Source organism: Amblyomma maculatum, chromosome 2 (assembly GCF_055883805.1).
Source record: "Amblyomma maculatum isolate TAMU_Amacu chromosome 2, ASM5588380v1, whole genome shotgun sequence".
Classification (NCBI taxonomy): Eukaryota; Metazoa; Arthropoda; class Arachnida; order Ixodida; family Ixodidae; genus Amblyomma; species Amblyomma maculatum.
In genome coordinates, this window is record NC_139345.1 from 72,789,332 (window position 1) to 72,805,470 (window position 16,139).

Here is a 16,139-nt window from a genome sequence, read left to right on the forward strand (position 1 = left end):
CATGGCTCAAACTATCCTGTGGCGTCCTTGGAAGCGCCAACTGTTTAGTATGATCCTCTTTTTCACGGTGGCGAACTTTGTCCTGTTATGATAACCAGAAAAAAACTGTAGCCACCATGAAAATAGCAGAGAAAATTTGAAGATAGTCGAGAGAAAATTATCTTCTGCAGAGGCCCACCGGGAACTGTGTCCCAAGGGACCTGGGTACGGACCTTTAGGAAAAGACATCGGCATCGGAGAGGTCACCATCTCTGGTATGGTTCAGGGGCCAAGAATCCCGCGAGGATCTTGCACCGGCAGTGCCGTCATAGCAGTGGTTTGGTCCTTTCAGATATTAACGAGTGTGCCTACTTTCCTGGACTGTGCCAGAACGGTCGCTGCCAGAACACCATAGGTGGTTTCACCTGCGTCTGCAACCAGGGATTTGCCCTTGACCAAGAGGGCATCAACTGCACAGGTTAGTGGCGGCATCTGTCTGTACAGTGCACTAAACGTACCATCTTGCATGCGTATTTCAAAGGTCGCACCACATTTTGTAGGAAAATCTAGCGAGGGACCTTTGGAAGAGTACGTTTGAAAGCACAGGCGTCTTTTGCAAGCTGGCGTTTCCACGAGCCATGGTAACGAGGCGTAACTCTTGGTCCGTGATGACCATTTGTGCTGTCTCCGTTTTATTATTGTCACGTCGCCAAGGGTGTAATTAAAATTATTTTCGGGCCCTGCGTCTAAGGCAAGAAAGTTCATATCTCTATCGCTCAGTGCCACAAATGCTAGCAAGATGAAAAGCTGCGTCATTTGAGTCTTAATCACGGTGAAGTTGGCGCGATAAAAACGAGCACCAAAGAAAGGAGCCGGGTCTTACTTCTTCGTTCATGGCGTCTCTCATAGCCTGAGTCGCTTTGGGACGCTAAACCCTGTAAACCAAACCTTCCTTTAGTTTTCGTTTTTTCGCACTAACTTTACCACAAAATCTAGTTCCTTAGCTGGACCATTCATCATCATCATCAGCCTAACTATACCCACTGCAGGGTGAAGGCCTCTCCCATATTTCTCCAATTAACCCGGAGCTAGACCATTAGTAGACTATTATCATTTTATGTTTCCGCATAGCGTAAAATGAGTTGTGGCGTTGTTTGATTTGCTCGGTTTTCATGGTGAAGACATCGACGAGTGCGGCATAACCCACGAGATCTGCGGCAATGGAACGTGCAAGAACACGGCCGGGTCCTTCCTCTGCGAGTGCAATGACGGCTTTGAAAGCTTCATGAACATGCAGGCGTGCCGCGGTAAGTGCTTGGCTTCGGACAAAACGGTCCGAGTAAACGCTGTCACAAGCTATTAAAAACTCAAATGCCGCGAAAATGTAAGGGGTTCGTGCAATCACTGTTTTCGAAATAAATAGAAAGTCAAAAAACAGATAATGAGCAGTACATCTCCTCGAAATATATGCAAAAAGGTTGTAATATAAGAATCTAAAATTCATATTCCGTCGAGTAGCTCCGCGTTTTCTCGGTGTTCTTTCCTTGCGTAAGCATTTTATAGTGTTTACTATCCTCATAACCTCTGCTTCTTTTGTGCACTCAAGCATGTCGCCATACGACCTAAACGCTGCAAACTATTATGCACTCAATTGTGGCTCTATGAGGCCGTGTCACTGGTTGCAAGGGGTCCTAAATTTCCCATCAAGATCAAGCTCGACGCCTTTCACTCTCATGAGAAAGTTTGGTGATTGTTATCGTTTTTCTGCGCAGACGTGGACGAGTGTTCGCGCAACCGAGGCCTCTGCAGGGGTGGCACTTGCGTGAACACGCCCGGCTCATTTCATTGTGTCTGCCCGGAGGGCCACGAGCTGACACCAAACGGAAAGGCTTGCAAAGGTGGGTCTTCGCAATAACTCGTCGCCATACACGGTACTCGCGAAGAAAGCTTTGACAGTACCAGCGGACCGAGCTTTTTTTTTTTCTTTTTTTTTTTTATGCTCATAGACTATCGCCACTGACAAGCAATCGTGGGCTTAGTTACATTTCACTCACCGGCACTGAACACCTCTGAACGTGTGCTCGACTGCATTGGTATCGTCCTGTTATTTTTTTTTATTGGCTAGCTTTTCAGAAACATCGCCAGAGGATGACTCTTCCTTTGCCTTGTTTATACAAGAATCCTTCCTTTCCTCGTTCTTTTTTAAAGATTATCTGACAACGCTGTTAACCCCTATCCTTATTGCCCGCCTCAATCCGTGTTCTATTCCTTGATTAATTTCAGAAAACATATCATTAGGCAAGGTGCCGATATTACCGGACTGGTACTCATCTGTGTGTGAACTCAGGACAACACGTAATGCATAAAAAAACGCCCATCATTACAACCGTTCATCGAATGCATTAGCTTCTGACTATAAGTAGTTTCCTTTGGATGGTGCTCTTTCGCCCGGAAGAAAAAAAAGGGGGGGGGGGGGCACTTTGACGAGAAACACATTCATGGATAGCTCCTAACGTTCATGTTTAATTGCGTCGATCTGTTGAGCAGTTGTGCTTCAGCTCGAGCAGCGAGATCAAAGTAATACTGTTAACAAATTCAAATAACGTTATACATTTCTAATATAGAGCCTCGGTGGCTCATACGCGTTCTGTGCCAAAAATTATGAATACTCAAGTTGCATGTCAATGGTGATATGGCGTCTGTTTCAACTCATGAACCAAGACATCGATGAGTGCAGCCGGACAAGTGGGATCTGCTCCAACGGCGTCTGTGAGAACATGATGGGCGCCTACCAGTGCATCTGCAACCACGGCTACAAGCAGACCTCGCTCCAGTCCAGCTGCGAAGGTGAACCCACTTGCACGAAAAACTGAGTGAACAGCACACACCTTCAGTATGAACAAAGGAAAGCCATACATCACTTCCCAAATTAAACCTCACTACAAGAAGAAAAATGAACACTCAGACCATGTGTCAAGTTAAGCAGAAGAGAGTGTGTATCAACTTGATTGTCACATATGGACATTTTATCGCCTACTCTTCTAAACTGTCGATGTAATGGGAAAGCTTCAATTACTTCGAAGCCTCGGAGTACTTTGGTATGGGCTAGTTTGTAAATTTGATGCCATTCTTGTTCGTTTACGTTCCTTCTTGTCCTTGTTTCAATCGCATCGTTTTTTCTGTTTCAAACTTCGCAGCCATTGCTATCGAATGATTTCAGCAAATTTCAGCTTCCCAGGAAACGTAATTCTTCGCGTCGAACATGCAATACTTAAAATGCAATCACGTTAAAGGCTCCGTTCACTGAAAATGCAGTGTCGGCGCTGGCGGTGTGAGCGAAAAATTACAAGTATGGCGCTGGCAGTTGGCGTCTGACATCTGAAATTTTACAGGGTTGCCTGACATTACGCTTGGCAGGAGCCATCAGCTCGGGCCTCTCCTTTCATACTGGAGGGTGATATCAGAATCAACTTGCCAGAACCCTTTGCATTCCCGTTACTTTAGGCAACTACGGCCCGTTTACAAGGCTTGGTTAAAGCGGAGCTTTATATGTGTGCTGGAACCCTATGCTATCGCGTCATACCCTTAAAGACGGAGCTTTAGTGTACCCCATAACTTTTTACCTTATCCGATTAATGCCTTAATACCATGAGATGGCGATGGTGAGCTGGTTCTGCTCACCCGTGAGGCTGCGAACTTGACGTGCTGATATCTTTACAGTCGCGACTATACTCCTTAAATAAAAGAATGACCCGTGTACATATAGGCCTGGTGGCTTTAGTGGCATTTGAAGACATGTGGCTTACTGTAGGTTTCTTCTTTTCTTTTGCACGGTACAGATATCGACGAGTGCGCTATAAACCGGGGCAACTGCAAGTCCGTGTGCGTCAACACTCCGGGCAGCTATTTGTGCTCCTGTCATCCAGGATTCGAATTGCTCCCGGACGGCGTCAGTTGCACAGGTCAGTGAGCGCACGGCAGCGGAGACAAAGAGAACACGAACAGCACACTGCACTTTTACGACGCGATACAGTTTCCCACCTGCAAGGTTCCGAGGTTGGTGACCAAAATATTGACCTCTCTAAGTACAACTTTCAAGACTGAGAAGATTGCTTTATATAATCGGATAACTTTGTCCACCTGTGCCGGCTATGTGTAAAGGCCCTGTTCAACTTTTGATTTATCGTATCACACTGCAGAGGGCGGATATCTTGGCGACTGAACTAAGCGAAGTTCGCTAGTTAACGGTCCCCTTCAGTTATCAACATTTGTTTTTGTTCGCTCTGGCATCATAAAGTATTTGTTGCCGCAGATTGCATGTGTGGCTCTTAATGATTGAGGCAGTGGTTAGGACACGAGGAAGGCGTATACAAAAATTAGGAAGACAGGACACACGCCATACTCGCAAATGAAATTTGTTACAAGAAGAATGTATACATGCACAGTATTTTGTTTTTCTTTTCATTATTTTTTCTTCAGTGTCCTCTTACCTTCCATGCGCGTCTTCCCTGTGCGCTAGCCACTATTTCTGAACGCTGAATGCGCATCACTGGCGCTATAGCGTGACATAGTCGCATTCCGTGTCCGCTGCCCGTATACCCGCAGATGTGGACGAGTGTGCGCGTGGCCTGGACTCGTGCAGTGGCGGCAGGTGCCGCAACACACAGGGAGGATACACCTGCACTTGCACGGATGGACTGCTGACGGCGCCCGACGGAAAAGGATGCGTCGGTGAGGAAACCCTTTCCTCAGCGGTGACGAAGGCGAGAGCGCACACGGTTGCTTACACGCAAGCGTACGAGCATGGGCTTGTATAAGTGGTAACTAGGCGTTCCACAAGCAGTCTTAATTGGCTGCCAAGTTATACAGAGGCGATACGTACCACGTAATGGAAGCGAGGAAGTTATGGAAAACAAACTCCTCGTTCACGGCTAGCGCATGGGGTCTTAAGCTCACTGTGACAATATCATTTGGCGTTATCTCGCGGTAGGAGAGAAATTATCGTTGCGTTCGTCAATGGACCCCTTGCAAAAATCGTTAAGTAGGCTTTCCCATGCTGCTTCTTTCCCCAAACATGGCGTCACTGGCCGCCAGAAAAACAGCGATATAGACCTGAAATTGCATGTTGCTTCTACACAGATGCATGTAGTGGTAATAGAGCAATTATGCGAATATGTTCTGATGCATAAATGATATGAATTATGGCCATAATATAATGTTTCAATACATTGCTGTTCCTCCATTAGAGGGGAATGCAGCATAGAGGTGAAGCTGACTTAACATTTACGAAAGGGGTCTATTATCTAAGCGTTGACCAGCACACCTTTGCTGAAGAAAAGATGGACGCAGCGAGCATACGCAGACGTTTTTATGGGTTTGAACGGTAATAGAAAAGTACGGTTGCGCCTGGTAGTCGTCTAATTTACTTTTTACCTATAACGCTCGTCACTTGCACTACACACCAAAAGTTGTCACCAGTTGCACATACGAGCTTCAATGTCTTAATACAGGCTACATTACCTGATAGGCTAAGCAGGCCAACCCGCATCTATAAACGTTTCCTTTCCTGCATAACCTTGCTCCATAGCTTTCAAACTGCTGGCTCGACTCTTCGATTAGTGTTTTTTTAGAAATAAAAGTCACTTTATGTGAAAATATGTAGTACACAAATGTGGCTGAAGACCATTTTCTAAGCTATCTGCGACACGTTTTGTTTTAGAATGTGTTTCAGAACGTTAGATTGTTCTTTTAGAAACTGAATCGACGAATGTGTTCACACAGTTACACAGTCAGGTGTACATGACGATACGTATGGGCTTTATGGCACGATTTAAAGTAGCATCACGCATTAAAAAATTAAAAAAAAAAAACCTTGTGACGATGATCTCATTTCCGCTCATCTGCGGAATAGTAAACCTATTCCGAAGCTTACAGCAAAACCTTGCTCTTTTTTCTCAAAGACTACGATGAATGCGAAAGAAACCCGAACCTGTGCCAGTATGGTAGGTGCGAGAACACTGTGGGCTCCTACGTCTGTCGCTGCCAACCGGGGTACTCCGTCAAAGAGGGCCACATGCACTGCACAGGTGAGCGCGCAGCGTCTTTTGCTCGCAACAACGCGAATGCAGCCGAGGAATGCCTTCTACACTTTTTTGTGTGTTCTACATGCTGTCTTGTTATGTCGCGTAGAAATTGGCCACAGGTTTCAGAAGAACTCAGTCTACGAGCAGTCTATACCAACATTGGCTGTGAGCAGAAAACTTGAGCTAAAGTATTTTTGACAGCTTTGTAAAAACAAATTTAATTGTGAATGGGCGTACGTCCAGCTTGGACGTACGCCCATTCGTTTCACTGATACCTGGTACTAATCATCCATTCGGAGTTATGTACTACCTGCCACGACTTTATGGCTATAAATTTTTGTTTCCGATCGACAAAAGCAATTTTAGAATGTAATAACCATGACTCGCGTGTATTCAATAAGACTAGTTCAGTAGAAACTTTTCCAAACGATTTGGAACTTTGATGTATTGACTGAACTTACCATCCCCACCTGCAAAATTTTGGAAAGGCCATATGTTTTGTATATAAACCAGTATTGAAAAAAAAATAATAAAACGTTTCAGTAAAATTCACATCGCAGCCTCATTTTCAATTTCTAGACGACAACGAGTGCACCAACGGCGAGAACGACTGCAGTGAGTTCGCCGACTGCATCAATACCGACGGCTCGTACCGGTGCGCCTGTCGCGAAGGATTCCAAGGAGATGGCGTCACGTGCAGAGGTGTCGTCCCATTTCAATGCCTTTACATGCGCGTTTCGTTTGCCTTTCTCCTTTTTCCTTCTTTATAATCCTCTATCCACAATTTTGTCTCCTGAGCTGAAGAAGCCAGCACTTCGAAGATACTCATCTTAGCAGAGCATGTCCTGTAATGACCTGTCTGTGGTACCTTCGCGAGCACACCTAACGTCCTAATGTCTACGTTCCTGCGATGCAGTATTTGACGTCATCCTCACGAAATGGTCATTGGCAGACGGGACTAAGTGCGGTTAAATGCGTTAAGAGCGGTCAAGAAATGTGCTGTCAGGACAATGCTTGCAGTTTGGCTAGTTGCTGCGAGGTCACGCTAACGAGATGCAGAGGCGTGATGCTAATGCTGTTTTCTAACAATGTGCTTACTTTTCTGTTTTAATTTTGTATTTTAACTATTTATTGTTTAATTGTCTTAAATATTAATTCTTTTTTCTCGCAAAATTGCCTACTATGTTGTTTTTGAGATGGTATAATTTACCATCAGACAAACAAAGGTCACCTCAGCATTTGTAGTGTGCCCGTAATGAGTTCTGTGCAAGCCTTTTCGCAGCAGTTTCCAACAAACCAGATTTAGCTGCCGAGGCAATCAAATGCGTAATACTCGCTCTGTCCCATGAACAGACATCAGCATATTTCTGAGGTCACATAATCAATAGCAAGGTGTGCAAGAGACGCTTCTGTGCACAAAACTGCACAGCATTTCGATTGATTCTCCATTTACCATCCTAGCTTTCCGACCCTTTCTTACCTTCTCCCTCACATTTGTAACGCCGGCCAGCGTGAACGCCAACGTATGTAGTCTGCCTCAGTGGATTCTTTTCGTATACCCTCTCCGCAGATGTGAACGAGTGCCTAAGAGAGAACGGAGGTTGCGACACAGACGCCACGTGCATAAACACTGACGGCTCCTTCAAGTGCGTCTGTGACAGTGGGTTCACCGGCAACGGTTACCAGTGCCAAGGTCAGTCAGTGGCCATACCTAATAATGCACTAGGTTCTCAATAAACGAGACATTTATCGATAAACAAGACTAGGGGGAAACAAATACTGCTCAGCTGACCACATCACTTAAAAGGCATTCTTCCTGCTAACAAAGCTTCTAAACTACTAAAGTATTATACGATATGTTTGAGGGTACGCGGGACCCACTGAAACTTCGGTGATTAACAGTGTAAAGTGGTACCCAATGCGAGATTACTGCGCGTGCATAATATGATGCCGCTTGCGGCAATACCGATGGCAACCCGTATGCAATGCAGTGAGTCGATGATATTGTGTGCCAATGCAATGTACGGAGGACGTTTAATTCGTCATCGTCTCTGCTAGTAAGTTATTTCTGAGCGTTAATGCGCGCAAGCATCTAAGCTGCTTTTCCGCGGCTACGTTCGCTTCGCAGACATCGACGAGTGCAGCAGCACAACGTCCCTGTGCGAGAACGGTCAGTGCACCAACCACGCTGGAAGCTACCGCTGCGTGTGCGCCATGGGATTTGCCCCGGAAGACAACGAGAGAGCATGCGTCGGTAAGAGGCCACTTAGGAGTACGGTGAGCATGCCTGCATGCACACAAAGTATTTGTGTTCAATGATGCCTCTCTTCGACAGCCTCGTTCCCTGAGGGTAAAAAAAAAAAAGTGCAAATAAATGCTGAGTTTTTCTTTTTTATTGCTTGCCATTGGACGATGCCCCAGAGCCTTTATTGCTACTAGCGTTTACAGACGCCTGGAAGTGTTTCTTTTTCTTCAGCCATACTCGGAAGCGTTCTCCTTTTCACGATGAGACATCACTGCACCTGCTGCATGTCCTTAAGAAAATAAAGACTGCCAATTCACCAGGCCGTGCTTCTTTCTGTCCCCGTAGATATCGACGAGTGTACAGCGTTTGACAACATATGTGTTTTCGGCGAATGCGAGAACGTATTTGGCATGTTCCGCTGCATCTGCCATCCCGGTTACCAGCTAGACTCGACTGGCGGCAACTGCACCGGTAAGAGAACTAAGTCGTTTTTTGTTGTTGTTGTTGTTGTTGTTTTCTATCCCTGCACTCTGGCCTATTTTTGCATCCTCAACTGAGGAACAGTTAGAGGAGGAAGTCAGGTAACGAAAAATGCTAAAGCGTTCTCGTTATTTTCTTACGCCAGACATCGATGAGTGCACCAGCCCAGAGTCATGCCTCCACGGCCGCTGTGTCAACACGCCAGGCTCATATATCTGCCAGTGCCCACCCAATTACAGCCTCACGCCCAGCAAGACTGGCTGTGTCGGTGAGCCAGCGACCCTTTCATTAGCCACGGCGAATCCTTTTATTCATACAAAGCTGCCTAATACGATCAGCTGGCGACGGTGCTTTGCATGGTCGGCGCCTGTGAACAAGCCAGGGCACAATATAATGTCGGCAGGAAATAAACTTGAAATGATCTGTGCTTTCAGTAATGGGCATTGCGAACGTTCATAATATGCAAAACGTTATCGAGACATCGAGAGGCTCCTTCTATAGAAAAGACTAGAGGAGAGCGCACTAATCAAATCAAAAGTCTGGTTCGGGATATTTAGTCAACGGTCGATATACCGGGTGTTGCAGTGAAAGAAAATTAAAAAAAAAAAAGGCTTTTTGAGATCGCGAGGTAACTTCCATGGCGCTGCAGTAACAGTATCGAGTAGCGCCAGAAACAGAAGGGAATTATGCTAACCGATAAGGTGGTTACTAAATTTCTAATTGTTATTTTCTTGCCTGCTACAGTTAGCCACCAGGCTGCAGTGTAAAATATTTGTAGTCGAACATTCGCAAGTGCTACGCCACTTTTTATAGTTACAACATGCGAATATCTTGGGGGCAGCAAGGCGCAACAATTTCTCGCCACCGCGCACCTTTTTTGAAAAACGCGCGTTTTTGTCAAGCCGCGAAGTGACGTCAGTCGCCACATGTCACTCCGTGGCCACATGTAAGGTCTCTCTTGTATGGGCTCGAGCAGCGAGTAGAAGTAATGACTGCTGCGCGGGTGGGGCAGGGCAGGGCAAGTCACGTGGCAAGCCGGCCATGCAGTAACATGCGATTATTGAACTCAGAGTTACTGCATATACTACCATAGCACATACAATAACTCTGACTGACGTAGATACGCAGCGCGCGCTTTTTGAAAAGAGCAGTGGTCGAAATTTATTGATCCACAGCCCGAGAGAAGCCGCGCTTTCGAAATTTTAAATAGTGGTGTGACTAGTACTAACGGCCGGCTATAAATCTCAATTACATTCAAGCCCGTAAGCGTAATCATGAGAAAATAGACCTAAATTTTCTTAACTAACTTACAAGTTATCATGGTTCACCTGTTTTCTATGTCAGCCAACACTGGTATCGAAACGCCAAAAAAGCCATCTCTACATCTCAAAAAGCCAGAATCTTCAAAAATTTGTTAATCTTCGCTGAAATTAACACCTAGTATAAAACATTTCAATATTGGTATTGGACTTTCAGTTCCGTGTGGTATCAACTTGTTTGGATTGGTAAGGAGACAATGGCTTCCTACAAACTGACGCGAGAGTAAACAGGGGTATACCAGTGTGCACTAGTCCATGTCGCTTTCTTGTATGCTTGATTGTTTCATTACCACGCAGTCAATATGAAATTCTATCCACAAGTGAGATCCATGTCTTCTAAACCATTTCCTTTTGCTGCCGCATTTTTAGAAAAGAAGCAAACGAAGAAAAAGCTTTTTAATATTGGTTTAATAACAATCCTGCCTCATACTAACTGATAACATTTCTTAGAGGGTTTGCGGATCCAGTTTTGATTCGGAATTTTTTTTTTAATTTTAATATGTTGTTTTTAATTTATTTAATTTAGTTCTTATCTTTATTTTTTACTCGGTGATCCCAGCCAAGCTCGGAACAACTGTTTCGAAAAATTGCCCCTATAGGTTTTCCAGCTGCACTGATGTGATGCACAAAGTACAGTGCTCTTCTTCCAGTTTACTTCTCAAATACACTGTTAAATGCGCATGGAGTAGAATAGTTTTGTTGTCGCATAAAATCTGCTTCCCCAAGTGAACCTGCTTAGCGACGCGCCCACGTGCTTCTCGCATGCAGATTCCCGGAAGGACCTCTGCCACCGCGAGGTGCAAGGCAACTTCCACGGCCGTGGCATCTGCATGTCGCCCATGCCCGAGCCCATGTCTCGCGCCACCTGCTGCTGCACCGTGGGAGCCGGATGGGGCCGCGCCTGCGACATCTGCCCGCCCAAGAACACCAGTGAGTGTGTACTGAACATGGAAGGAATGCATAGGCACCTAGCGCATGCTTTCTATAAGCGACAAAGTGAGGAATATTGCACCCAGGCGTTAAAAATGACAAGAAGATGCCACTACTTGCCTGCTCATCTTGTCTTTCGCTTCCGAGCACAGTCCACGACGTGTTGTGAAAGGACTCCTTTGTCAAGCATCATGCATTAGCGAGCTATAGCAATACTGCACCACCGCGTCTATAAGCTACAGACTGACACTGCAGGCGATAGTATTGTCCAATAGAGCAACTGCTACAGGGGTAGCGAGAAAGTTGTCGGATTCGTCTCCAACATCCGCGAGCGTTGTTCCTCAGGAGGATCAATAGCCTTATTTTCTGACCGACCGCACCTTAAACAACTACATTTCTGTCCGCTTCTAAACACCGCATTCTAAGCTTCCGACCAGAGGTTGGGCGAATACTTTTCAGGCAGAAACATCGGCGCTCACTTTGTGTACTCTTGTCGTCAGCAATACGTAATACGGGCATCCGACTCGGCGGAATGGGAAAGTAATGATCAAAAGTATAGGCTAAGCCCCTTTTTCCTTATTACAGAACTGACGACTTGGGAAAATAAAATTGTCAGATATTATAAGTTTGGTACATGCACCCCAAGAGTAGCAATTACAGTGAAGTCCAGACTTGAATTTCCGTTTCTTTACAAATTCGCAATAATCGACCAAGGGACGCCACGCGAGGACGTTTCGTCACCTGTCCAGAAGAACTGTCACTTTTTCCTAACCACATATACGCGTCTCTTCAACTTAAATAATTTCCAAGGAAGCCCAAAAAATATTAGCGTGCGTAAAAAGAACGTTGAAACAGCTCTTTTTATCTGCCCTTCCGACTTTTTTGGTCCAATTGTGGGCATAGACAAGATGGCACGGAAGCGCTTAAGATCAAGAGATTGAAATTTTTAAAGGTTTATCTCGGTGACAAGTACGAAAACCATAGCATTACTGTGGACGCCAACACTTTCCTGTACGAAACATTTGTATTGTTTTTCCCACAGTGGTCTCAGGATGGAGCCATATTGTGCGAAGTTAATTATGCGCAGTGTTTGTAAAATCACTTACTGTAGTTACCAGTGAGTAGAACTGTGTCATATACATTAGTAACAGTATCGTAATGTGACTCCGGTTCACTCAATGCACTTTGAAGCAGATCATCAGGATATTGTTGTTATTCGTGTAGAGGAGTAATCGTAATCGAGAAATAATGCAAGCATATATTGTAAAAATTAGTACCCCCCCCCCCCCCCCTCTGCCTTCTCATAAAACAGCCCCCTACTGTTCTTCCAACGCTGCAAAGTTTGCGTCCTAATCCTCAACGATAGCTTCTTTTTGTCCTATTTAGCCGCCTACAAGGAGTTGTGTCCCGGAGGCCCCGGCTTCCGACCGAACCAGGAGACGGTCGCACTCGAAGGTAGGTGGAAATGGCACACTTGCCTACGCTCAAGAAAAGACTGGGGCCAGTGCTAACCTACAGCGACAGAACATAACGATGGAGGAGTACAATGGTGCTCTGAATAAGCCACTCACACATCTTGATTTCCTGCTGACCTTAACTAACTATGGCACAAACACTGCACAAGTTCACCTCAAACTACAGGAAACTTAACCGCGCATTTTCAAGAAGTATACATTGTGTGACATTTAAGGTATTAATACGAATGACAACTTGGCAAGCAAGACTGCGTTGAGTAGTTAATGTACAGTTTTGGTAAAAAGTCATAAGACCAAAGGATTCTCGTCTAAGCTGCAAAATGGAGCCGTCAAACGATTTCTTGTCATGGCAGTAAACTGTCTCATAGCATTTAATGGACTTAACATACCCTTTAGTCTTTAACGACGCCGTGACGGCTTCATTTTGCGGCTGAGGCGAAAATCCTTTGCCTTGAGGACTTCAGCAAAGGCTTTACGTACCAGCTGTAACAATAACACATGAATGCACATGACAAACCCTAAAAAGCAGTCCATGTGCGCACGCTCTACTTCTTTTTCTAGAATAAGCTCTAACCCCATTATTATTTTCTTTTTCGTGCATATGTGCACTTGCTTTCAAGGACACCAGTATCCTTGGCTATGGTGCGCTCAAGACTCTCTCGTTGTTGCCACGTTCTGGCTACATCTGAATAGAGCTATCTCACTTTCGATGATATGTGCAGTTCAACGCTCTCTAAGCTATCACATCGACTCACGCCTGAGCTTCTCCTTCCTTCATTCACGCAGACGTGGACGAGTGCGATGAGCTGCCGGGTGTGTGTCACGAGGGCCGCTGCTCCAACACGTTCGGCAGTTTCCACTGCGTCTGCCCTGAGGGTTACACGCTCGACGACACGCAGCGAAACTGCGTCGGTGAGTCGCCTTCGACGAGTGCCAGAGTGTACAGCTTGTCTTAGGGAAGGAAACTTCGGCCCACTTAGGACTGCTTACGTGTGAGAATGCGAAAACGTCAAGTTACTTTGTATAGCGCTGACTCATGCTACGTCGCATAATGACTTAGAGTCATAACTACGAATGTGGCATGACTATATATGTGTAATGTTTGCACACCTCACATTGCGCTACTTTGTGTGAAGCGCTGAGCCTTGTTAAGGCTGGTTCACATGCAAGCGATTGAGCGAACTGAGCCGCCGCGATAGCTGAAAAGAGGTTTTTGAGTCACCTCAACAGAAATCCCTGGCGTTTTCGCTTGCATGTGAAACAGGCTTTGAGGCCGACCAATCAGTGCTGGGTGATGACGTCATCCGAATTTCCTGCCATGAACAACGAACCACCTCCACTGTTTACGCCCCTGCTTGCGTCAGACTGTGCATTCAGCACAAAGAAAAGGACTTCGATGCAAAGTGACCGCTCCGAGCTTGCAAGTGTATTGCGCAATGGGATGAAAATGCGTGTATCGAAGCACCTTTGAGCAGTTTTGCAACAGAACGCTCCTAGAAGGTCCTTCCCCCCAACCTTAGCAGTATGACGCTTCCGGGGATACGTGCGATAGAGGAACCTGAAAATGCGCGCCCTGTAACAGCAGCTGTGGCAACCATGTCACACCCCCATAGTGATGGACTAACGATCAACTTCCCAGAAATAAAAGGCGATCTTATTCCATGAACCGCGAGTTAAATGACGATAACTTCGTGCAAGATATCTGGTGCTTCTATGCAAATTGGTGTTGACTGACAGCAGGTCTGCCCCCCTCTTTACCTTTCAAATTAGGATAATGCGCCATTAAACCACTTCCTACGTGCCCGATCTTGCCCCCTCTCTCTACCACAAGATTGATGTTGTGGCCTATCATACTGGCTCTCCTCGCTTCAAAAGCAGCGATTCCTTTCAATGCAGAACTCACTTTCCTCGACATACCGTTTTCTGTGGGTTGTTATAACATATCGGTGAAACTACTGTGGTCCAGCTCAAAAACGCATTCCTGGATATGCTCGGATCTCACTGGCCGGCACTCTAGCATTGACCAATAACTGTCATTCACTGCCACCAACTAGACAATAGGAAACGCATCAGCCAGTTAAGGGCGGTATGATGTGCCAATGGCTCAAATAATTCTGCCCCCAATCCATAAATAAAATATTCGTGATTTGTCAGTGCCACTTTGCTGGCTAATCAGTGACCATCTAAAACAGCCAATATTATAGCGCAAACGGCGTCGGTAAGTAACAGAGCGATATTAGGTGCTAAAGGCTTGGTGAATCTGGTCTCCAACTTGAGACACAAGCACCTCAAGGACGTAGATTGGTGCACTAGCTGTGGAATCATTTTTCTCGTTTCGCGCACTTTATTCGGCGCAGACGTGGACGAGTGTAAGGTGTACCCGGACGCCTGCGGCCCCGGCACCTGCCACAACAGCGACGGAAGCTTCGTGTGCTACTGCCCGCCTGGATACGTAGTCGTTCCCGGACGAAAAACCTGTGTGGGTAAGATTCAGTCGCGCCATCCCGTTCCGTTCTCGGCAGTAAGCGGAGCGCGGGGACCGGGCACGAATCTAGCACAAAGGCAAACAAACGGAAACAACCGACTTCGTGTTAGCAAGCCGCGGAGTAAGTAATGTGTGCGCGAATGAAAAATGCACCGAAGCTGAAATGAGAAGCTATTTCATACATAAGTGTACTGCTAGATTCAAAATGAACAAGATGCTGACACTCACATGACAGGTATACATGTTTTGCTTTTCTCCGTCTTGTAAATCTGAAATAGAAGTGAATGCAGACAATTACCGACATACTCAGTAGTCCGGACTAACCTCGCATTAAGATTCACCGCATGCCCTCTATTTCACTTCGCCTGTGCTAAGTTTAGTTTTGTGCAATAGATGCGATGCAGACCGATCTGGCAACGCAAAAATGCGCGTGCTTTCTCACATTGTCACTCGGGGCAGCGTTAACTAACCGTGACATTGGATGATGCAGCACTATTCGTTGCGGGACCACAAAATGGCAGTGCAAGTGCATGAGCGTGTACCGCGCGTGCTTATCGCGTAATTTTGCGCAGACATGCGCAAGGACCTGTGCTACAAGCACTACCACGAGGTGGACCTGCGGCAGCCTCCCGTGTGCAGCCATCCGATGATGACCAACCAGACCAAAATGACCTGCTGCTGCTCTATCGGCAAGGCCTGGGGACTGCAATGCCAGCCCTGCCCACAGCCCAACACACGTGAGTGGCCAATTCGATCGCTAGCACTGAATCGGCTGCACTCCCACGAACAATCTGCTGCACGAAATGCAAACATATAAAACCAGCTATGTGACATTTCTAAAAAAGAAAAAAAAGCTGACCGTTTATTTAACGTAAAATAAAGGCTCGCATTTAAAAGAGCCCCATCAATCTCCGAAGCGCAAAAATATTTAAGCAAGCTTCATTATCACCGAACATAAGGCCAATCGATAATAGTGGCCCTCGTCTTTGTCGTGACGGCGCCCCATTATATCTCGTGCCACCCGCGTAACTTGGGAGCGTCCAGTAAGCGAGTGCGCCTAGAAGGACCCAATGGCGTCATATGGAGGTTTGCGTGCGGGAATGCGTCACCCTAATGGCTGCCAGCTGTCGCCAGGACCACTTA

At 46.1% G+C, this 16,139-nt stretch overlaps 1 protein-coding gene across 1 annotated transcript in view; it reads left to right on the forward strand.

Moving 5' to 3' along the window:
- The window catches only part of LOC146198978 (fibrillin-1-like), a 103,636-nt gene that overhangs the window by 53,035 nt on the left and 34,462 nt on the right, over positions 1-16,139 (forward strand). Inside the window, exons 23-40 of the mRNA XM_084594433.1 lie at positions 171-254; positions 332-457; positions 1,161-1,286; positions 1,752-1,877; positions 2,701-2,826; positions 3,819-3,941; positions 4,585-4,710; positions 5,940-6,065; positions 6,642-6,764; positions 7,633-7,755; positions 8,191-8,316; positions 8,653-8,778; positions 8,933-9,055; positions 10,875-11,036; positions 12,423-12,491; positions 13,298-13,423; positions 14,869-14,994; positions 15,569-15,733. Coding sequence (XP_084450559.1) covers positions 171-254; positions 332-457; positions 1,161-1,286; positions 1,752-1,877; positions 2,701-2,826; positions 3,819-3,941; positions 4,585-4,710; positions 5,940-6,065; positions 6,642-6,764; positions 7,633-7,755; positions 8,191-8,316; positions 8,653-8,778; positions 8,933-9,055; positions 10,875-11,036; positions 12,423-12,491; positions 13,298-13,423; positions 14,869-14,994; positions 15,569-15,733 — 2,232 coding nt within the window. The remainder of the gene's footprint in view (positions 1-170; positions 255-331; positions 458-1,160; positions 1,287-1,751; positions 1,878-2,700; positions 2,827-3,818; positions 3,942-4,584; positions 4,711-5,939; positions 6,066-6,641; positions 6,765-7,632; positions 7,756-8,190; positions 8,317-8,652; positions 8,779-8,932; positions 9,056-10,874; positions 11,037-12,422; positions 12,492-13,297; positions 13,424-14,868; positions 14,995-15,568; positions 15,734-16,139) is intronic.